The sequence below is a fragment of the Raphanus sativus genome, chromosome 5, assembly GCF_000801105.2.
Source record: "Raphanus sativus cultivar WK10039 chromosome 5, ASM80110v3, whole genome shotgun sequence".
Classification (NCBI taxonomy): domain Eukaryota; kingdom Viridiplantae; phylum Streptophyta; class Magnoliopsida; order Brassicales; family Brassicaceae; genus Raphanus; species Raphanus sativus.
In genome coordinates, this window is record NC_079515.1 from 11,617,841 (window position 1) to 11,641,215 (window position 23,375).

The window sequence follows — 23,375 nt, forward strand, 5'->3', positions numbered from 1 at the left end:
TTAAAAAATCAGTGTAAAATAAGTTGAACTTCGGGTTCAATAAATAAAATCATATTACAGATTAGAATTATCTAGAGTCTTCAAAAATTTAGTCATATTTAAAATAAAAAATAAGTCATAAAATTTTAAAATATATAATTTATCAAAAATCATAATTTTATTACATAAATAATTTTTCCAACAAAAATATACCCGCCCTTTTTAAGGGCGGGTCAAAATCTAGTAAATTTTTAAAAGTCTAAATCAACTTATATAAAACAAACAAATCCCCTAAGGGGAAGGTTATTGTTAAGGAAATTGTTATTAACTTTGAAAATTTCAAGAATATTTTGTTACTGGTTTATGAAGTTTAAAAATCTTAGTAAACTCTCTTGTTATTAGTTTAAGAATTTTCAAATTCATTCAAATGCCTTTTATTCAAAACAATTTGTTATTATTAATATTTTAATTCTAACTATATTTAGTGTTATTGAGAGAAGAATTCTCTACACTTTTACTCATAGTAAAAAACTTTCAAAATATCATGTGTATCCATGTGATAAAAAATCTGGAAACAACCAAATATCTATTGCACATTCAATTAAAATTATAATCGATTAGATTTATATACTTACTTTTAATGTATTAATTATATTTTATTGTTTTTATCAATAAATAAAATTAAAATAACATATGATTTTTTAAACAAACATAATTTAGTTAAAGTTGTTGATAAAATATTCATATTCTCATATTAACATAATTTTATATGTATCCTTATTGTATTACTTTTAACAAAAAAACATGTTTTGCGAAAAATAGATAAATATCATGCTATATTGGAAGAAAAGATTTCTGGAAAATTTTTACAAAATATAATCATATATTTACTTTACAAAAGGATTGATAAAAAGGAAATACAGACGAAAAAAAGGAAAATACAAATTCATGAAAATCTTTAGCAATCTAAAAAAATTCATGATCGAATTTTATAAGTCAACATATATATATTGTCATAATCCACAAAACTTTTAAAATCTATCAAAATTTTAAAATTTACAAATTATACACAGATTCAAGTACCAATACCCCCCCCCCCCTCCTAAATATAGTATTAGCCTTTTCGAATAAAAAACTAATTGTTTTTGATTAATTGAATCAAAAATAAATATACATGCACTTTCATATTTCACCAACTCCAACTCTTATAATTTAAACAGTCTTTCAACTCACGATCTATCTATATTATTATTTGAGAAGTAAATTTTCTGATTTAGCACGTTTTACATAATTTTAGGTTTAATCATATTTCATGCTCAATTATTAATTTTTAATAAATAATTTTAGTAATTTATCTGATAGTTTATCATTGTCTTGAAAATAATAAAAATTCTAAAGATAATATCATAATTATGTTTATATTAATTTACCTTATTAATTATTAATTATTATATATATTTTTTTATATTATATTAACTTAAGTAATAGTAAACCGACTTTATTTTGATATCTATATCACATTAGATAGAATGAATAATCTATAATTTAAGATCTATTTCTTAGGAAAATCAAAGTCACTCAATTGTGAAGCGATTTTTTTCGCTTTCACTTTAAAAGTTAGAGCGTTTAAAGTCTTTATTATCCTTAATAAATAATTAGATTTGTTAATATATAATTACCTATAAATTAAAAAGTATTTCTTTTATTTGATAATTATCATTATCTAAAAAAATATATATATATATTATGTTATCCAAAAGTATTTTACATCATAACTTTCTAAAAATAAATATAAGTCCATGTATATAGTTGTATGTATACATGAATTTTTCAAGTTTAATTTTTTATGAAAATATTTTTTTATTAAAATAAAAAATGATTGTATTAATTTTTTAAAAAACTTAATTAATTATTAAATATTTCAAAAAACATAAAAATAATTTATAAATATGGTTATATTATATTTGGTTTAGTAATATTAAACCGACTCTATTTCAATAAATATGTCATATATGATATAATGAATCATTTATCTGTTAAGATAAATTTCATAGTATAATCAAAGTCACTCATTTGCGAATTGATTTTTTCGCATTCACGCTAAAATTTATAGTGTTTAAAGTCTTTATTACCTTAATACATAACTTGATTTTGACCCGTCCTTGAAAGGACGGGTATTATTTTCACTTTTATGAAATATATTATTTGTTTGTAATTATTGAATGTATTTATCTTAGTAAAATCTTCTTTATAATAAGTTCGACATATGAAGTCTCTCTGGTAAACTATGTGTTTTTTGGCTTTGTTTTATTCTCTCTCTAATAAATATATTTATTTGGCTTGTTGTTAAAATAAATAATTTTAGAACGCAAATGTATAATACTTTTATATTGATATTTTGTTTAAAAAATGTGACATATTTCTATATTAATTAAATATTTACATTGTAATTTAATTTTTTATACAAACAAACATATTTGTGTAGTTTGTTGTTAAAAAAATGATTTTGAATGCAAATGTACAGTACTTTTATATTGATTTTTTGTTATGTGCAGCCATTATTTTTTTGTTCAAATATAAATCATTTTCAAATACTTTCGTTATTTGAATATTTTTAGTTTCCTATACATCAGAACAAAATTCATACAGACCCGGGGGATTCAATTTGAAACTCACACATAAATTTATATCCAAACATGGCCTAATATCAAAACCAAAAAAATCTATACCCGAAAAAGTTGACCAGTACCTAAATAGGTACCCAAATATTTATTTCTAACGGATTCCGTAAACAAATAAAAATATTTTATGTGTTTGGCTAAATTAAGTGAAATATAAAATTTTATTCAGTAATATTTGTAAAATATTAATAATGATCAATATATGAATATCGATTTGTTTCAATAAGTTTTGGAATTGTAATTAATGAATTTAAATTGATTTGAAATGCAGTTGTAGAATCTGTAAATAAAAAATTACAAAAAGGAAGTACCTAAAAAGAAATATCAAAACCCCAAAAATATATACCCGAAAGAAACGATCCGTACCTAAATGGATACATGAATGTATATGCCTAACTGATTTTGTAAACAAATAGAAAATATTTTTATGTGTTTGGCTAAATGAAGTTAAATAGAAATTTTTTATTTACTAAAATTTTTACAATATTAATAATGATCAATATATGAATATCGATTTGTTTAGATAATTTTTGAAATTTTAATTAATTAATTTAAATTGATTTTAAATGCAGTGGTAGAATCTATGAATAAAAAAAAACACAAAAGGAAGTACTAAAAAGAAATTTCAAAACCCAAAAAATCTATACCCGAAAGAAACGACTCGTAACTAAATGGGTATCCGAATGTTTATGCCTAACTGATTTTGTAAAAAAATTAAAATATATATATATATATATATATATTTATGTGTTCGGCTAAAATAAGTGAAATATTTTTAATAGTAATTTTACATATTAATAATGATCAATATATGGATACATCAATTTGTTTAGATAAGTTTGAAATTATAATTAATTAATTTAAATTGATTTTAAATGTAGTGGTAAAATCTGTAAATAAAAAATTACAAAAAGGAAATACCTAATTTTTTATAAATGCAATGAGTAAATGTGTAAATAAAAGAAAGTAAATATACTGCTATCCATGTTTCCAAATAATTCTCATTTAATATTGTTATCCATGTTTCCAAACAAACCTCCTTTTTAAATTGCAATTCATGTCTCCAAACACTATGATTTTGTACTTCAACTTTAATAATATAGATGAGATTAGATTTATTTATATATAGGTATCCATACATTAAAAAGGAATTTATCAATTTGATAATCATCATTAACTAAAACTATTTCACATTATGTTATCCAAAATTATTTCACATCATAATATTTTAAAAATAAATATAAATCCCTTTATATAGTTTTATTTATATATGAATATTTTAAAGTTTATTTAACATAATAAAATATATTTCATTAAAATAAGAAAATTTATTGTATAATATTTCAAAAACATAAAAATACTTTAATTTAGTGATTTTTTAATTAAAAATATATCTATTTACAGTTTTTTGTAAAATTATTATGTCCGCAAGTATGAGCAAAACACCTAATAAATTATTAAACTTGGGTTAAATTTTGGGATATAGTTGATGTAATCTATAATATAATTATTAATATATCAACAACTAATAAAAATATAATTTCTCTACAGATATCATTAAACGTCGAGCCTTCTTTTAGTATTTTAAAGAATTCTATTAAATAACTACCGAAGATATGAAAGAATTCATATTGTAAAAAAAAATTATAATAGGATATATTAGAGATTATAAATCAAAAAATTATGGAGAATGTATTATATAATATATATACATCGTTTGTTGATTATTTTAACCACTAACTGTATAGTATTTATGTTTTAACATTTTATATTTATTCAAAATTATTTGATTAAAAAACTTGAGTTTTTGATCGAATAGGATAACTTATACTAACCAACCAGTTCTTGTGTCTGGTGATAAATGATTTACGGTTATGAGTTCCACTATCTAGATTTGAATTCCAGTCACCGTTGATTAGTGGGTGAAAAAGACAACTTCTTTGGATGTCTTCAGCGCCCGCCACCCCACCCCTTTCCCTCCCGGTGAATGCATATTAGATAGTAGTCGAATTTTGTTTTAGCACATTCGGATACCAAAGTCATATCACCCCGTGTATTAAACTAAAAAAGTTGATGATAAATACAATACTGTGCCCGTATTTAAACACCTAAACTGGTAAACCTAAATCTTCCAATCATTGATTTATAAAGTCAAATCCAATCAAACTCAAGTCATTACTAAATATAGCTGGTCGGCTTTAATCCTTAGTTAATTCTCTTACTCTATTAGTACCTTTGGTACATCTCACATGCTTCGATCACATCCTATAATTAAAAGGCCGTTTTACATATCCAATCGACGAGCTGGCATCCAGCTATGCACATATACATGGTCATGTTCTCTATCCCAATACAGTTCTCATACATATATCGACAGTATCGAATATATATATAAATTGTTTATAGATAAATACAGCAATGGGTTAACTTGCCCAAAAATAATTCACATATCAATGATATAGCCTTCTCCTAAGGAAAACAATTAAGAATGTGGTTCGATAAATTAAAAACCCATCAGGAATGGGGTCACATTCACCTACTCGATCGTGACGCAATTCTTTGTCTCTATTATAATATTTTCATATGATCATTATAACATTATACATAACAACGTGAGTAGATCTCAGACACAATCCATATAAGTAAAAAAAAAAGAATGAAAGGGAGAGAGACAGTCGCAAAGCATTTTGAAACTAGAGCAAAAAAAATCTGTAAGAAAATACATAATTCTTCCTATATAAACTTATATATATATGCTAGAGTCTAGAGCGAGAGATTACTCATAATCATTTTACCAAAACTTCTCGTACATTCATCCTCTTTTCTCATACACATGTCTCAACTTCAAGAAGAGGGAAGCGGTCCAGTTCATGGCTTCTTGTTGTCAACCGTGAGTTCAACCCAACCGACTGAAACGGGTACAACCCACGAACGTACCGGTTTAGACCTAGCCATGAAACTCCACTACGTAAAGGCGGTTTGTATTTACTCGGCCGAGGCGGCACGTGAATTAACTGTGATGCACGTGAAAGGACCCTTTTTCCCAATATTCAACCAAATTCCATGGATCAGTGGCAGGTTAAGCCGGCACGACTCGGGACGCCCGTTCATAAAGTGTAACGATTGTGGCACGCGTTTTGTTGAAAGTCAGTGTGATCTCACAGAGGAGGAGTGGCTACGTGTATCGGACAGGTCCGTTGATGAGTCTTTGGTTTATCATCAACCAGTTGGACCGGAGTTGGCATACTCTCCTTTGATCTATATTCAGGTACGTGTAGTCACTACTAATTTATGTAAAATACATATAATAACATCTAAAGATATAAACATTGATGAATAGAGAAAACAAAAACAAAAAGACGTATCATCATCAAGATCGATTTCCATCAGAGACACCTTGACGATTGTCAAATTTCACTACCGTTGTAAAGCATGTAAATATGTGATAAGTGTGGTTTTTGGTCCATTAAACCCAATGAATACAAACCTAATGATTAGAAAGATAACAAACATAAACGTGAAAGGATGGCCGTTTGCGATATGACAAACATATGAGAGAACCAATTCTAGATATAAAAGCGGCATTTGCATAATTGCATGGAATCCGTGACAAAATGTACTTTTTATGTAAATAAATAAAACTCATGTTTCAGATTCAAATAAAACACACCCCCTCCATTTTTAAATAGATGACATTTTAGATATTTTTATTACGTGATCTTTTCAATTTTCATTATGAAATATATTAACTTTTAATAGTATATGACTCTTTATATCGTACAGTCTTTTTTTATTGATTGAATTATGATTAACTACATAGTAAATAAAGATCTTATTTAGAAAATATACAAAATTGAAATGTTTTCTTAATATATATAACAAATATAAAACTCAATCTACTAAAAGACTGAAAGAGTATGTTTTAAATTTAAATAAAACATGAAGTTTTAAATAAAATACTCCATCCATGTCAGTTTAGTTGTCGTTGTAGGTTTGAATTCCGTTTCAAAATAACTACTCCCTCCGTTTCATATTATTTGTCGTTCTAGGTTGATGCACACGGATTAAGAAAACATATGATTTTGTATATTTCCAAAATAAAAACACAATTACCTATACACATAACCATATTTCAACCAATAGAAAAATAAAATGGAGAATATTTTTAATAAATTGTGCATTGATACTATAAAACGACATTATTTTGAAACAAATTTTTTTTCCTAAAACGACAATTAAATCAAAACGGAGGGAGTATTATTTTAGAATTTCAGTGCAAAATTTATTTACAATATTCTCCAATCTATTTTTATATTTGTTGAACTATGATTAGGTGTAATGGTTATTTTGAAAATATGCAGAACTAAATTTTTTATTAATCTGCGTGCATAAACCTAAAATGATAATTAAAATAAAATATAAGGAGTCTATCTTTCAGATTTAAAAAAAAATATTTATATAAAATTATCTTTCAAATTTAAATAAAACACATGTTTAGAGGTCTATTTATTAGTGATCAGATAAACATATACTGGCTGCATTGACAAAAAAAAAGATAAACATATACAAGCTGCATTGACGAAAGAAACATATTTACACGCCAATGCAAAGTAAAATAACGGTTTAGTCTGGTTTTATTGCTGTAGATGACCCGGTTTAAGTGCGGTGGATTAGCTTTGGGCTTTAGCTGGGCGCATATCATAGGAGATGCACTATCTGTTTCTCACTTTTTAAACTTATGGGCTCGGGCCTTAGCTGGTGAAGAGGTCTACTGCCCCAAAACCACAGACTCGGAAAGAGGTTTACCAAACCCGAATCCCACAGGCAAAGAACCGGGTTCCATCAAACGGGTTGACCCTGTTGGAGACCTTTGGGTCGCTCCGAGTGATAGCAAAATGACAACACACTCCTTCAATGTAACGGTCAAGAATATAAAAACAAACTTTGGGGCGAACGGAAATGAATTCGAGATTCTCAGTGGGATCATATGGAGATGCATCGCGCAGGCGAGAGGAGGAGGAGGATCAGAGCCGGTTACGATCACGATCATCAGATCGGATCCGAACGGACTGAAACCAAGAGCGGTGAGAAACAGTCAGATGATTAGCTCCGTTCACGTTGATTTTTCAGTGGCGGAAGCGAAGTTGGAGGAGATTGTTAAATCTATTGGAAAAGCGACCGATGAGAGGTCCGAGATCGATGAGATTGGAGAGAGCGATGATTTCATTGTATATGGTGCGAAGTTGACGTTTGTGGATCTAAGCGAAGTTGATTTCTACGAGGCGAAAATAAAGGAGACGTCGCCGGTGTCGGTGTACTGTAATGTTCAGGGGATAGGAGATGAGGGAGCGGTGGTGGTTTTGCCGGCGGCTGTGGAGGAGGAGAGGGTTGTGACGGTGACGTTGCCGGAGGATGAGATGGAGAAGGTTAAATGGGAACTTAAGAAGTGTGGCTTAATCAAGACGTTAATTAACGGAGAATGAACTTGGAGTTGTTTCTTTCCTTTTCTTTGTTGTGTCATGTTTGTTTGCCTGAATCATCGTATTTTATTTGTCGTGCATCACCAATAAAGCCAAGAAGGCGAGTTTATGTGTCGAGTCAAGGCGAGTTTGATTATAATGTATGCTTGACTATGTGTGTGTATCAGTGAACTTGATCATGTATCCTATTATTGAATAAGCGTGAATTTCTACGAATACAATTGCCTTTTCTTGTTCCTTGATCAAGGAACTCAAGAACGTTTTCAACTACTCTCTTCTTCCCCTATTTTGTCGATTCATCTATGTCCAGAGAAGGTGAACGGATTCATCTATGTGCTGATCTCTTCGTTACAGTGTATTATTGATCAAGAAAACAATGACATATAGAAGTAGCCTCAAGAAGATATGGCATCACTTCGATCAACTCCTCAAATACGAAAGCTACATGAAAGGATCGACTCAAGATCTCATGATCTCACTACTCAATCCAGTTCTAAATGCACAAAGATAACAAAGTACAAAAGAAACTGTATAAAACTCTCCAACCGATTCAGTCTTTCCCTCCTCCACGTCAGCATTATGACTTCTTTTTTTTATCCATGTTTGACCAAGCATATCATATAATAGCTCATTTGGGAGACTGTTGGACCGTGGGCTTATATTTTTTAGAAATTCAACAATATTTATGCTATTTTTAATTAGTTGTTGAGATATGTTTGGATGTTTTCCTTTTTTCTAGATATGTTTCTTGCGGTGTTGCTCTTGTTTGGATGGAGGAGCTCTCGGCGTAGGACGACCGATGCTCTCCGGTGTTTGGTGCAAAGCCTTTTCCTTGGTGTTCGCGGTGAATGGTGGCGGACGAGACCTCGCTTAGGCGATTGATGCTCTCCGTATTCTAGAAACGCAGGTGATGAAGGTGTTTGCGGTAAAGTTGGTGTGGAGTTCACGGATTCCGGTGGTGTGTACTGGTGAATCGTTGGGTGTTTCCACGGTGGTGGCTGAAAGCGAAAAAGATGTGACGGCACAGCTGGCTTTTTTTCGTTTTAGTATTAGGGTTTTCTGGAAGATAGGCCTTTGGCCTTTTATGTGATTTGGTTAGACTTTTTGGGCCTGTTCTGTAATGTTTATGGGCTTTTGTCCCTTAATTAAATCTACTTTAGACGGGAAAAAAAAATTAGTTGTTGAGATACCATGTTAGATCTCTGCAATATTGTTGCTCTACTATCCATAAACCTCGATTAGGCAAGGGTCAAACTCATTTGAGAGACGCTTCAAAGCGTGGATTTTTTTTGTACTATAACAAAACTGGATATGAATTACAATGGTATTTTGAGCTTTTGTATATTATTATGTTAAAAGTATTATTATATTTGATAAGAAATTAATTTAAAATGGCATAATTTATGAATTAGTTTATTTAAGATTTGTATGTATACTTTGATGTAAACGCTTTTAGGCATGCGTAGTTACTCGAATCTAGAAACCGAACTAAAACCGACATGAAAAAATATGTTAGGGTACGGGATCATGAAAAAATACCTATTGGATTTTTTTTAGACATGCGGGTCTGTTTGAGTTTGGGTATCCAAAGTACCAGAATATTTCATGTATATTATATATATTTGGGTATTTCTAATATATTTTCAGTATTACATATTTTTTTAAGTTTCGAGTACACATTTTCGGTCATGGTTTCAGTTTTGGATAAAATTTTAAACTCTTATAAATAAGATTTTAGGTATTCAGAAAACTATGGACATTTTTGGTTCCTCGGATAAGATTTTGGGTAAAATATTGGGTCTTTTGGAAATTTGAATTTTCGGGGTTTTGTTTGATTTCAGATAATTTTTTCGTGTTTCTGCTTTTTCGGATTTTCAAATACTTTGAATCTTTTTGGTTAATACTCGAACAGAACCGTACCCAAATTACATGTATTTTACATATATTTGAATTATGGACTCAAACCGATCCGGATCCAAAAGGAACCAACCCGAACCCGAACCAATTTTTTTTCAAATACCTAGTTAGGTCCAATGTTTAGGACCGGAAGAAATCAGAGGCGAAAGAAACTGATTTGACCCAAGCCAAAGATCCAAAATGCCCAAACCTATTCGTACTCATTGTATTTTGTGTATATTTTATAAGAATTACATTTGTTGCATTAGTGAGACTTAAGATTTATTTGGAATATATTTGCTTTAATTTAATGGTAAGATTTGTAGGGGGTTTTCTTTTTGTTATATAAAGAAATATTTCTAGGTTTTTTAATAATTTTAAACTTATTTTAAATTACAAATTGTTATTATAAATACGTTTTATAAAAATTAAGTTAACATAATATATAATTTGGTTAAACACATGGTTTACTAAAGTGTTTTTATCAAACTTTATCTAGTTAGTAATTGAATTATATAATGTAAGATGAAATGGTATAAATGATGTATGATATAGGCTAACTAATTTTTACAATTGATGTCTAAATATTCTAGATATCTTTTGAGCATAACATATAGTGTATAACATTATTGCAAAAGAACCATAATGTTGGGTGATAAAAATATTTTAGAGAAAAAATGTATCACATGAAATGAGGGATAAAAGTTGGATTCATTTAAACTATTTAAAAATATGTATGGTTAGATTAATTAAAGGTACGATAAAAAATAATAAAATAGTTATATATGGGTCCAACAAATTTTTTATAATAAATTTTTAGAATGATTTTCTTTTAATAGTATAGATATTTCTTACAATTACAATAGATTTTAGAACTATTTGCAAATTTGACTCAAAACTCAAAGTCAACCTTAAAACTAATCCATGTTTTTTGGATTTTTCTTTTGTCATATTCACCCCACAAGTTCACACTATTCACGAAAATGCCATTATTTTTTTTCTTCGAAAATGGCCTTTTTACTCTCCCAACCTCATCATCTTCAAGTATTTACAAGATTGCCACTGCCATCAATACATCAATCACCATGAACAACCAATTTGAAGCTCTTAATGCATCTCAAATCGATTTACACTCCTTATTTCTCAATTATTATGAACTAAAACATCACGTTCACATTCTCTCCATATTCATCCAAAAAAATCCAAGTTTTTGATTCTAAATTTTTTATGGTTTAATGAGGCGTTGAAGCTTACGATTCTTGGTGGGTCACTTTTGTTTGAGATTCTGGGTGCTTGGAGAAAACTTATGTGCGCAAAACAAGTTGAAACTATGAAATCAGTATTTTTTTGCCAGATATGTTCGTCCAGACGACTTCCGGGTAAGTCTTCTGGCTGTAGACGACTTACATGGAAGTCTTCTTGTCAATACAGAGGTTAATTTTGCAATTTACTTTTAAATGTATTTTTATAGACGGCTTACATGGAAGTCGTCCATCTTTGTTTGTTAACAACATCTCGAGATGATTTTCATATAAGTCATCTATGGTAAATATATTAATTTTGCATTTGACCGGATTGTGTTAGAAATTTGAATTTTCTTGGACGACTTACACATAAGTCGTCCTGTAGAAAATTAAAAAATTAATATTTTATTATACCTAGATGAGTATAATTTTGCAAGTCATTGTTATCATACTGCCAAAGACGACCAAGTAAGGCGTCACAAACATCCATATCAAGAACACCACATAGTAAAGTCTTCTTTATAATGCTTAGGACAAGTATATTTTATATCAAAAATTTCAAAATTCTTAATATCCAAAAATATTTCAACATACATTTTTTTATTTATTATTTTAAAAGTCAATTGCAATGCTCAATACAAATACAAACTACGACATTGTCAACAATACATTCCTTTTGATAATGGCATTTGTCACTTGTGATCCCAGATTTTTATTTTCCTTTTAGTTATAAGTTTTCAACATAATTAAATTCATATAAGCTATGAGACATGTTCTACCTGCTAAGAGAAGGTAAAACTGGAGTGGAAGAATATATTAAGTACAATAAAAGGTATGAGATTGAAAGAGCATGATTTGGTGCTTGTCAAACTCACTTTTCAAACAACCATATACTGGATCTCGAGAGAATGTAATGGAAGTAAGAACCATCAGCTTCATCACTCGGTAAGAGAACTAATGAGCAAACATTATATCAGAAATCAACTGAAGTCACTAACAGCAAAGCTATCAGAAACTGAGGATAAAACACAAGTCTGTTGGGTAATAGTCTCATGAATTCCAAGCCTGTTAAAATTCATTTTTACGCAAAAAATAATTCAATTTTGATCTTCTAAACGATTTCTTTGGATCTGTTTCTGTAAATACTCTTTTTACTAATATATGAATATTACATTTCAGCAAAAAGAAAAAAGTAAACAAAACTAAAACATAATTAGATATGAATAAGATGTATCAACCACCACCACATAAATGCTTAACTCCTAAAAAAAGGGTATAGCTCATATCTTATCTCACAGTTCATACCAAAAACTCTCCCTCCTTGTTTAATGTCGCTGTTCATGAAAATTTTTGTGATACTCCATGCCAAACAAGTTTTACAATCTAATGTTAGTTCTACACACTGCACCATTGCATATAATGTATTTTTTCCAAGTTTTTTTTCCCCTGCTGCGTAAAATATGACGCGATTGTATTTGGCGGATTTCTCCACTTTAAGTGTTAGCTCAGAGAAAAAATCCACTGTCCTCTTGGCAAATAATTTTCCATCCCCTCTCACATTGTTTGGGTTGTACATAGAAAAAATATTCTTGTAATTAGTTTTAATTCTTATTGAATCACCGAACGCAGTAACATAGAGAAAACATTGTTCGTACCATATTATTCCTCCTTTGTTCTTTGGACATCTTTTAAGAAACTGCAATGTAAAACCATATTTTTTGTATAATTTTAATTGATGAATTAATATTTTAGTGAAAGCTTTCTTCTCCTAACTATTTGTAAAAGAAATGATTATTGTAATGATTAAAAGAAATGCTAAAAATAAAGGATTTAAAGTAACCAAACATGTATAAATAATTTTCAACCATTATTAATATAGTTGCGTTTAATAAAAACATTGTCAATATAATCCGGTTTCTACACAACATCTATCACAATTTAACTAGGCTTGAGACAGATCTAGATATCCATAAATCTGGGTATACAGATCCGGTAGATCCATTTTATGACTATCCATATCTAGATCCGTATTTTATGGTTATTTAGTTATTTAATATCAATCAGAATATTAAGTTATCAATAGATATTCATATTTGGACACTTCTCCTTAAAATAATGATAAAGTATTTAAAATTATATTTAACTAAAATCATAAACATGATATAAATGGATTTAATATTCTAAAATAAAAACTTATATTTCAGAAAGTAAACATAATGTTACAAAATAATCTAAAATAAATTTATGTAAAAAATTAATGTTATCTATAATAATTATTAAGAAAGTATATTCTACATATATTTACAAAATCCATCCGAATTTTACTTATCTGAGATACTATAACATTAAACCAATATTACTGATATCTGGATATTCAGATGGATCTAAAGTGGATCTCAGATCTGATCCAGATGTTTGATAATTTTCCAATCCTATCTGTAAAGCTGTCAACTTTTTCAGCTGATAGAAAATCATATTTTTGTTTCATGCAGTCATCTCTCTTTCGGCTCAGAGATAAGTGTTTACAACACCTCAAAACATAAATCTTCATATTTAAATCTAAGATGGCTCATTTACCCCTGTGACTGCGATGTCAGCGCATGTACGGCATTTAGACCCATAAGAGTCACCACGACACTGGAGCATCACGGAAGCAGAATCAAGAGGAGATGTTTTCTTACTTGTGTATCTGAAACCGGTTATATCATAATCACCAGTACGAACTCTACCGAAGAGAATGTTGAGGATGTCCTCATAACCACTTCCAGAGTTATATTTTCCTTGATTAAGGAAACATTTGTGGCTGAGATAGTCATTGGTAATGTTTAGTGACAATACACTATGTATGATGAGGAATTGCATGGCCACAATAGGAAACCAAATTTGTTTGCGTAGAGAATATGAAAATATCATTATTTTAGATATTTTTATTCTTTTCAGTGAAGGGAGATTTTAATAAATGATGTGTTGAGATTGACAATTTATATAGGAGACTAAAAAGGATTGTAATTGATTATGATTTGGATAGAAGAGAAAGATTTTGCATATTTTCGGCCGCGGAAAGAGAGGGAAAAAAAAGAAAAAGTCCAAATTTAATATGTTTTACTAAGTAAACTCCTAAAAATAAAATAAAATTGATACCATAGTTTTTGTGCACCACATATGAACTAAATGTGCTTTGTAATATATTCTAATAATAAGTATAATAAGATTTTGTAAAAAGCTTTAGTTTTTGTTTTAATTTAAAAACTGACCTTAAACCTAACTAAAATTGAGCATTTGTGGTGTATATAAAAGAAGAATAGCAAAATTCGCTAAATTTGGTAGCCTATGATTTTCATACTTCTCAGATGTAATTAATACTGAACTACCCCTATTGCAAACATCAAAGCCAAGCCTACAACTTGCTCAGTCATGCTTCTGATTTTAAAAATTTATACAACTTCACGGATTTCTTCTAAACCAAACATCAGACATTCAATTATATCTAAAAACAGACAAAGGTAAACATGAATCGAAAAGAGAGCGAGCAAAATTGATCTTATGCTGAATCTGCGTAAGAGCGTTTACAACAGGTAAAAGTCTTGACCATGAGAGTTGTCGGTGATTTTCCTAGTTCTAACGACCCAAGACTGTGAAACCTAGTTGAGTCACAGCACGATTATAAAAATGGAAATAACCTAGATTGTTCTAAGTGTTAAGTTTTCTGTCCCTTTGTGCCCTCTGCCTTAGTTCCTCTTATATATAGCTCCAAAGGTCGGTAATCCATTCCTTTTCTACCACCGACTTGAATTTATCCATTCGCAAAAATTTTATTTTTTCCAATCTTCATGATTATCCTTGAAATTTGACATTTATCCTTCTTTTCCATTTATTTTGTCTAAAATCGCGAGTAGGCATGTGCCGCGTTTTGGACCCTCTTGGGCCATATTTCGACTCATGTGGTTTTACGATTTCTTTCGGAGAAATCACCTTTTGTGCGGTGTCGGTTCTGTTACCGATGATTTCCTGAAATAAGAATTTAATCGTATAGTCAAGCTACCATTTGGTTTTAAGTTTATCGTTACCATTTTATACGATTAATTCAAAATTTTACAAAAAAGAAATCTTTGCGGTTTTTATTGTAAAACTTCAAGGTTGGACTCAATCGAGACGGAACATGTATTAGTTTGATCGAGACGGTAAGACCACGTTTGCCTGCCCAAAGGCAGGGAGATCGAGCTCGGAACGTGCCCGCCCCAGGGCGGGGAGGTCCGGCTCGGATCGTGCCTGCCATAGGGCGGGGAGGTCCTCTCGATCAAATTTGATGGCGGCTACTAGGGTTTTCTTATCGCCAAAGAGAAATAGCTTAGGGTGTAAATTTTGGATTAAAATCTTTTCAAATAAAAACTGAACCATCATTAGGTAATTTAGATTTAAAATCAAGCACTTCTTGTAGTTTTGAATTGAAAAGAAATTTAGTGACATTGAAAGCATTAAAACAAACACATCTCCTAAATAATAATATAATTATATAAGATAAGATATTAGTACAAAATTGTTTAATTTATCTTAGTTTTATGTTCAACTAAATCAACTTTATTTCAAAATATTGGTAAGAAATAACAAAATTTAAAATAAGAATAAAATTATATTTTTAAATATTATTTTTAAATTCAAAATTTTTATTGCTGCATATGGTGTAAGAAAACACCTAGTTATTTATCATTTGCGAAATGATTTTATACATATCTTCTCTATAATTAATTTCACTAAAGAATGTGACATTACATACTAGAAATGATGTAAAGCTTATCTTATTATATAAATCTTGGTTCTTTAAAGTTACTAATTAACATGATTGCGATACATGGCAATTATATATTTAAAATTATGACATGTGTTAATTTTTCTTATAATTAAAAATATATAATAAGATAATAACAAAAACGAATTTTGTTAAAAAGTAATTATAATTATCGTCTAATAGTAATTTTCAATTTTTAAAATGTTAAATAAAATATAATTGCAAAAACTTATATGATGGTATTTTTTCCTTTTAATATTACGCATGTGTTAATATATATAATGATTAAAAATATAGAAACTAAAAATAAGTTTGAAGCAATAATTTTTAAATTTTATTTAATAGTGAAACGTAACTATAAAAATATTTAATAGTAATGTTTTAGATATTTAAAATATATATACTAAGATAATAAGAAAAACGAATTTTATTTAAAAGGTAATTATAATTTTTGTCTAATAGTAATTTTCCATTTTTAAAATCCTAAACAGATGATAATTGCAAAAGATTATATGATAGTATTATTCCTTTTAATATTGTGCATGTGCTAAATATATAATGATTAAAATGTATATACTAAAAATAAGTTTGAAGCAATAATTATTAAATTTTATTTAATAGTGAAACGTAATTATAAAAAAATATTTAATAGTATTTTTTACATTTCTTTTTAAATCCTAAAATAAAAATTCATTTCTGTATCATGATTATAAAATAAAAATCTTAATTTGAACTTATGTAAAATTTTTAATTATAAATTAAATCTCACACAACATATGCAAATCAATCATAAATTATAATAAATTATTATTACTTTATGTTCTTTATTAAATTAAAATATCAAAATCCCGTTGCAACGCAACATGCTTATATCTACTAGCTAAGTAAGACATGCACAATAACATTTAATGTTGATTTATATTTTTGGTAAAATTACTAGAATATGGTAATAACTCATACGTCATTACTAAAGTAAATATATTCAAACATGACACTAAATGATATAATAATAGAAATATAAAAATAATTTTAAAATTTTGAATATTATTTAATTCTGTTTTTATAGTTATAAAATTTTATTAGCAATAAGACTTTCAAAATTTTCTACATTTTTTTAAATAATAAAAAAATAATCATAATACCATTTGTTTCCCTTTGATATCTACGAATTTTGGAAATACTTTTAGCGTTAATTTTTTGATAATTATACAATTTTTATATAATTTAAAAAAAAATATTTTACAAGTTTATTTAATATATTTTAACCAAAAGAATATATAAAAATCATCTAAGATTATAATGTTAAATATATACATATATATATTCTTAAATAAATTTAAAATAAACAATTGTTGATTTTTCCCCTTAATTTTATGTTTAACTAAATAAAATTTATATTAATATATATGTAAGATAAAATAAAATTAAAATGTTAATAAAATTATATTTTAAACTAGTTAAATTTAAAATTTTTACTGGGAAAACATCTAGTTATGAAAATTAATGAGGTTTTGTTATTGTTATGTGTAGAGCATTGAACTGACTAAAAATTTGTTTCTTGGCTTTTAAGACAATTTCAAACCAAAATAAAATTTATCGTATTTGTTATTAGGTCTCGATTGGTACATGTGATAAAAAGCATCAGTAGTCTGCTGTTTTAAAATGTTTTTAATAAAGTGATTGGTAGAGCAATAGCAGTATACAATTTTAAAATTATTATAAGAGTTAGTATATAATAAATTTATTTTAAAATATATATCTAACTTGATATTATAATTTAAAACAGAAAATATGTATTAAAAATTAAAACAAATTTAGCAACAATCGTTATTTTAAATACTCTTGACATAAAATATAAAACTAACTCCACTAATTACTTGATGATCAACCAGATCCTTATTCTTAGAAAATAACCATTTTTAAAAACAAAAATTGTCGAACACTTTTCCAAATCACTAAATGATCTTATACTCTAACTTGTGACTTTTTTTCTCGTTTTCCTATACACAGTACCGGTCCTGAGATATATGTGGTCCAATACGAAACAAAAAAACGAGACCCTACAAAATCAAATAATTTTTTAAGAAAATAAATTTTCTTGCACTTTTTTCACAAATTCATACACTTAATATTTTTTTAGTTTTAGTTCTTCGGATCCTTCGTTTGACAATGATGGTGGTTGTGTTTCTAAAAAAAAATAGAATTTTTCTGATAAAAGGCTTTCAAATAAGACTTGTCGTAAAGCAACTATTATTTAGATAATTATCATCGTTCAATTCTTTTTATATGAAGTTTTAAGTAAAAAAGTTATTATGATTTGATTTTGTTGGTGTTTGAGATAAGCTCCACAATCTATTTGTACATTTTGTATGGATTTCGGAAAGTTTAACAATGATAAATAGAAGAGTCTACAAAACTGTATAAATTATAGGCCCCAAACAAATGTTTCTCATGTATGTGTTCAGAACCGGCACTGCCTATACATTACATACATGAAACAATCCAAACAGATTGCTATTCTTTTATTTAACAAGAAAAAAATCTAGACAAATTTCTTCGAATCAAACAGTGTGTTAATGTATTTCTCCTCTCTTTCTTACAATTTTTTCTTTATTGACAAAATTCTGCTAAAACAAAATTTTTGTGAGCTTTGTTTGTATGGAACACATAAGCATCTTGCAAATATTTTTATGTATTTTACCATTCTTAAAATGTTTGAATTATATGTTTTTATGATGTGAAAAGGATGAACTGCTAAAATGAAAAGATTCAACCAATTTTTTTTTCTACCGCAAAAAGCACCAAATGATAACTATTTCATCAAGACATAACAATAAAGATCACATAAAACCCTCACAAAGGAATAATCATGGAAAATAATAATCAAATATTAAATTAATTATAAGAATTTTGTAATTACTAATCAAATTAGGACAAAAATGTCTTATTACAAACAAGAAAGCATAGTTTTCAAAAAAATGAAAAAACTAAATGTATTTTTCAAAATTTAAATCCTGAATAAGGTATTTTTCAAATTGTCCCTAAATGTAATGGTACAATATAGACTACTTCCAAAATAGATAAATATTAATTGTATTGATGTATTACATAAATAATGAAGATATTTTTGAATTATGTTTTGTTTTGTATGATATAAGTCCAATTTCCCTTCCCATAAAAGAAGGTGGAGAGCATGGATGTAAAAAATGGAAACAAATAATTGCAAAATATCTAATGAGCTGGTGCGTTACCAATATCTGCTGGATTCGCTACTGATTCTTAATTCTCTACGACTAAACTTTTAATTCAACCGAAAGCCCTAATTTTTTTTTTTTTTTAGAAAATTGTTTCAGCACAGCTAGAAAATCAGTTGTCCCTTCCATGGCCACTTAGACTCCCACATTCTTCTCCTTGGGCGAAGAGAAGGTGGCAAAGTAAGAAAAAGGTACCCTTTCAAAATTGAATATTCTAAGAGGGCCACGTTCTTGCTCGCGAGATATTATTCCCTCGTTTGTTACTTTTCTCCGTAATTCGTTTTTGTTTGGATTGTAAATCTGAAACCGTGTTTGAGTTCCGTGTTTTGATTATGATGTGTGAAGCGATTGGATATAAGTGTCTGTCATGTTCTTCCCTTGCTTGTCTCTCCTACATAATTTTTTTATAAATAAAAAATTGATTTGAGAACATTAATAATTAAATGTGAGATTTAAAAGGTAACGTATATCAGAGGGTTTTGAGTTCTCTCTTACGTTTATTTTTCTGTTCTGTTCATAAATCAGAGGAACAAGTCCATCAAAGTTTTTTTTTAATGAAGGATCTTCTCTAAAGCATCGATTTTGATTCTATTCTTGGAGTAAAATTTTTGTTTCTTATTCTCTTCATTCTTTTCTGGGTTTAAAGATTTGTCCTTTATTTGGTTGATGAGCTCATCATTAAAGTAATCAGTCATCATTTGAATTTTGTAGGAGCTCTTTATCTTTCTACAATCTATCAAAAAAAATATATCAGATTTAGTTGTAGTCACAAAACTTATTTGATCATTGTTCATAACCTGTTTGCTTTTTAATCTGCAGGTGGAACAATTTTAACTCTTGTAGGAGGAGTTTATTTTTAATTTCTCAGGGCTGATCCAAGATGGATCAGATGTCATCTGATAACATTAATGGACTCGTATTAGCAGTCTCCTCAAGTATCTTTATTGGCTCTAGCTTCATCATCAAGAAAAAAGGTCTCAAGAAGGCCGGTGAATCCGGTGTCCGAGCAGGTCCTTGATCTTGAATTCAGACTTCTGTTTTGCAAGATTAGCTGTTAATGTTTTTGTTGTTGTTGAATTATCTACTGGCATCAGGTGAAGGAGGACATGGATACTTATATGAACCATGGTGGTGGGCTGGAATGATTACAAGTAGGTCTTATCAATTATGTTCTCAAACTTTGTTTTTAGTTGTAATGAGAGATTAAACTATTGTGTTTTTTTTTTGGTTTATCTTCGTTCTAGTGATTGTTGGGGAAGTAGCCAATTTTGCAGCGTATGCATTTGCACCAGCTATTCTAGTCACACCTTTGGGAGCTCTAAGTATTATTTTCAGGTATCCTTGGAAATGTCGAATACCTTACATTACATTAGTATCATCATATTATATAAACTACGGTTATCTTGAAAACGAGAAAAAAAAACACATGTTTTATGCAGCGCAGTGCTAGCTCATTTCATTTTGCAAGAGAAACTTCATATGTTCGGAGTGCTTGGTTGCGTTCTCTGTGTGGTCGGGTCCACAACGATAGTCTTACACGCCCCGCACGAGCAGGAAATAAAATCAGTCAAGCAAGTTTGGAAGCTTGCTATTGAACCTGGTATTATGATCATATATAAACACAAGTTTTGATGTGCAGAGTTGTGACATTTTGCTGTTTTTAATTTATCAGGCTTTCTAGTGTACTCTGCTGTGATATTGATTGCGGTGCTTGTACTCATCTTCTACTATGAACCTCGCTATGGAAAGACTCATTTGATAGTATATGTTGGAATCTGCTCTTTAATGGGTTCTCTTACTGTAAGTTTTTCTCTTCATCTCTCTGTTAAGTATGTTTCCTCAAGCTTTGTCTCTTGTGCTCTTAGGTTATGAGTGTGAAAGCTGTGGCCATCGCCATAAAGCTGACATTTTCAGAGATGAATCAGTTCAAATACTTCCAAACTTGGATTTTTATTATAGTAGTCACGGTTTGTTGCATTTTGCAAATCAATTACTTGAACAAGGTAAAACAAAAAAGCTTCCAATTTTCACTGATTATCACTCTTGTCTCTGAGTTTCTCTGTTGTATTTTGGCAAAAGGCATTGGATACGTTCAACACAGCGGTTATTTCTCCGGTTTACTTCGTTATGTTCACAACTTTCACCATCATAGCTAGTATGATCATGTTCAAGGTCAAACTCTCTCTTCTCTCCCAAGTAAAACTCTATCTAACATGACACAACATGTTCTTTAACCTCTCCTCTTATGTGGTTTTACAGGATTGGGCTTCGCAGAGCGGGTTAAAGATAGCGACAGAACTGTGCGGTTTTGTCACCATTTTGTCAGGAACGTTTCTGCTTCATAAGACTAAAGATATGGGAAACAGTGCAAGTGGTCGTGGAGCTCCCTCTACGCCTAGAGACAATCCTGTCTTCACCAGTTCAGGATCTGGTCTGAGCTCCAGCTCCGAAAAAGTATCCTCCTGAGAATTTTTTTTATCATCCCACTGTTTGATGCGAGCACCTAAGAAGAAGAAGAAGCCTCAAAAGCAGAGATGATGTGTTATTGGTATAGTGATTATTTTGTTAGGAACATTTGACTGATTGCTTTTCTTATGTTGTTTCCCACATGAAAATGTAACGTTACAACTAAAGAGAGAACCAACAAAAAAAACTCTTTTAAGTAGATGTATAACAGTGGTGTGCAGATAAACTGGACCAAATCTGGTAAGAGCCAATCTTAAAGGTCATTCGGAGAAACCAATGTCTTGACATAGACTTTAGCGTCCCGACAACCACTCAAGCTGTCTGAAACTGGGTACTGAAACTTTCCAGTGGAACAGTTGTAGAGAGCTAAACCGGATCTAAACTCCAGCAAAACCACCAAACCTCTAGAGATCCAAAGCGGTCTAACAAACTCGGTCAAACCGGGAATGCTCAAGAGTTTAGACCAAGAATCTCTTTCTCCAAACTCCTTCATCACCCAAACATCTGCATTTGCTCCTTTGCAATAACACACCATGGAAAGACATCCTCTCAAATCTCCAAGCGTCAATGTAAAACATCCTCTCTTGCAGCAACCTGGTCCAAGAAGCTCCTTGAACACATCTCGTGACATATCGTATGATATGATGGTAGAAACTGATGATGATGATGAGGAGGAGTTAGTGGCTGCCCAGTTTAGTGTTCCATTGATGTAGATGCCGGATCTTGACTTGTTAGCAAGAACAACTCCAGATGGAAAGCAAGTGTTGCTGCTGCTTCTTCTTCTCCATAGCTTTTGTCTCGTTGAGTAGATCATTGCCTCTGTCTTCAGTTCGTGTCTTTGCTGCAACAATGCAACTATCTTATAGTCATCTTCAGATTCATCATAACCAAACCCATAGTTTACAACAACCTCATCTCCCGTTTCAAGATCCGAACCAGGCAATCTTTGTTGAACCTTGATGGTCGGGTTCCACAAGTAGAAGCTTTTGTTGTAATCTACATGGAAACAGACCAACCCATTGCAGGTCCCCACGACTTGGTAGTAATCCCTGCCTAAAAGCTCACCATCGTGCTCAAAGACGTTGGCCATTGGCTCATTATACAGAGAGTGGACGCAGCAAGACTTGAGATGGTACCGAGACGTTGTGATGACTCCGTATGGACTCTTCTTATAAGTGGTTGCCTTGGACGCCTCCAACATCAAAGCGTGTTTTAGAGTAAACAGAGACTCTGAGATCAAAGATCTCCACGAGAGGCAAACGCATTTGAATCGCTTCAGTGACTTTACCGGTAGTCTCAAGAGAATCTCTTCCATCATTTCAGGAGGAAGATTAGGGAGAGAGAAGAAGCTCTGTGTGATGGGTTCCTCCATGAGCATGAGCAGAGGAACCTAGAGCTTCTTGGCTTTCAACCAATGGTCTTGCAGCAGTTAAATATATAAGACAAAAAAAGAAAGTGGAGATTTCTTTTTTAGTTATATGCACAAGTGGGCGTGGAAACAGAGGAGATGCGTGTATGAAGATAATGTAAAATATGAATTACAATGGTATACACATACATTATGATAAGCATAGTGGGTAAAGGATGTT

General features: G+C 29.9%; 4 protein-coding genes across 9 annotated transcripts; 2 read left to right on the plus strand and 2 right to left on the minus strand.

The window, feature by feature from the left end:
- The first annotated feature begins 5,288 nt into the window (after nt 1-5,288).
- Nucleotides 5,289-8,377, plus strand: LOC108857772 (protein ECERIFERUM 26-like). Its single transcript, XM_018631784.2, has 2 exons — nt 5,289-5,928; nt 7,307-8,377. The coding sequence occupies exons 1-2, from the start codon at nt 5,494-5,496 to the stop codon at nt 8,141-8,143; spliced, it is 1,272 nt and encodes a 423-aa protein (XP_018487286.1). The 5' UTR covers nt 5,289-5,493; the 3' UTR covers nt 8,144-8,377.
- Nucleotides 8,378-12,535: 4,158 nt separating this feature from the next.
- LOC108860725 (putative cysteine-rich repeat secretory protein 35) lies at nt 12,536-14,193 on the minus strand. The gene is made up of 2 exons (XM_018634579.2): nt 13,858-14,193; nt 12,536-12,976 (listed from the first exon to the last, which is right to left on the minus strand). The coding sequence occupies exons 1-2, from the start codon at nt 14,191-14,193 to the stop codon at nt 12,536-12,538; spliced, it is 777 nt and encodes a 258-aa protein (XP_018490081.1).
- A 5,081-nt stretch (nt 14,194-19,274) lies between these two features.
- On the plus strand, nt 19,275-21,985 carry LOC108862595 (probable magnesium transporter NIPA1). Of its 6 annotated transcripts, XM_018636775.2 has the most exons (10): nt 19,275-19,308; nt 19,407-19,511; nt 20,140-20,330; nt 20,415-20,471; nt 20,565-20,655; nt 20,760-20,920; nt 20,993-21,120; nt 21,186-21,323; nt 21,400-21,492; nt 21,580-21,985. In XM_018636775.2, the coding sequence occupies exons 3-10, from the start codon at nt 20,201-20,203 to the stop codon at nt 21,784-21,786; spliced, it is 1,005 nt and encodes a 334-aa protein (XP_018492277.1). In that variant the 5' UTR covers nt 19,275-19,308; nt 19,407-19,511; nt 20,140-20,200; the 3' UTR covers nt 21,787-21,985. The 6 variants fall into 6 exon arrangements, with proteins under 6 accessions (XP_018492277.1, XP_056866902.1, XP_056866903.1 ...); XM_057010922.1 differs by lacking the exon at nt 19,275-19,308 and having other exon boundaries at nt 19,350-19,511; XM_057010923.1 differs by lacking the exon at nt 19,275-19,308 and having other exon boundaries at nt 19,357-19,500.
- Nucleotides 21,829-23,215, minus strand: LOC108862594 (F-box/kelch-repeat protein At3g23880). The gene has a single exon (XM_018636774.2). The coding sequence runs from the start codon at nt 23,162-23,164 to the stop codon at nt 22,040-22,042; it is 1,125 nt and encodes a 374-aa protein (XP_018492276.1). The 5' UTR covers nt 23,165-23,215; the 3' UTR covers nt 21,829-22,039.
- Nucleotides 23,216-23,375: the final 160 nt, after the last annotated feature.

Coding starts and splice junctions, on each gene's coding strand:
- LOC108857772 (XM_018631784.2), top strand. CDS start 5,494: ATGTCTCAACTTCAAGAAGAGGGAAGCGGTCCAGTTCATGGCTTCTTG. Junction 5,929..7,306: donor CTCCTTTGATCTATATTCAG/GTACGTGTAGTC, acceptor TTATTGCTGTAG/ATGACCCGGTTTAAGTGCGG.
- LOC108860725 (XM_018634579.2), bottom strand. CDS start 14,193: ATGATATTTTCATATTCTCTACGCAAACAAATTTGGTTTCCTATTGTG. Junction 12,977..13,857: donor CTGACATCGCAGTCACAGGG/GTAAATGAGCCA, acceptor TTTACATTGCAG/TTTCTTAAAAGATGTCCAAA.
- LOC108862595 (XM_018636775.2), top strand. CDS start 20,201: ATGGATCAGATGTCATCTGATAACATTAATGGACTCGTATTAGCAGTC. Junction 20,472..20,564: donor GTGGGCTGGAATGATTACAA/GTAGGTCTTATC, acceptor TCTTCGTTCTAG/TGATTGTTGGGGAAGTAGCC. Junction 21,493..21,579: donor CTAGTATGATCATGTTCAAG/GTCAAACTCTCT, acceptor GTGGTTTTACAG/GATTGGGCTTCGCAGAGCGG.
- LOC108862594 (XM_018636774.2), bottom strand. CDS start 23,164: ATGCTCATGGAGGAACCCATCACACAGAGCTTCTTCTCTCTCCCTAAT.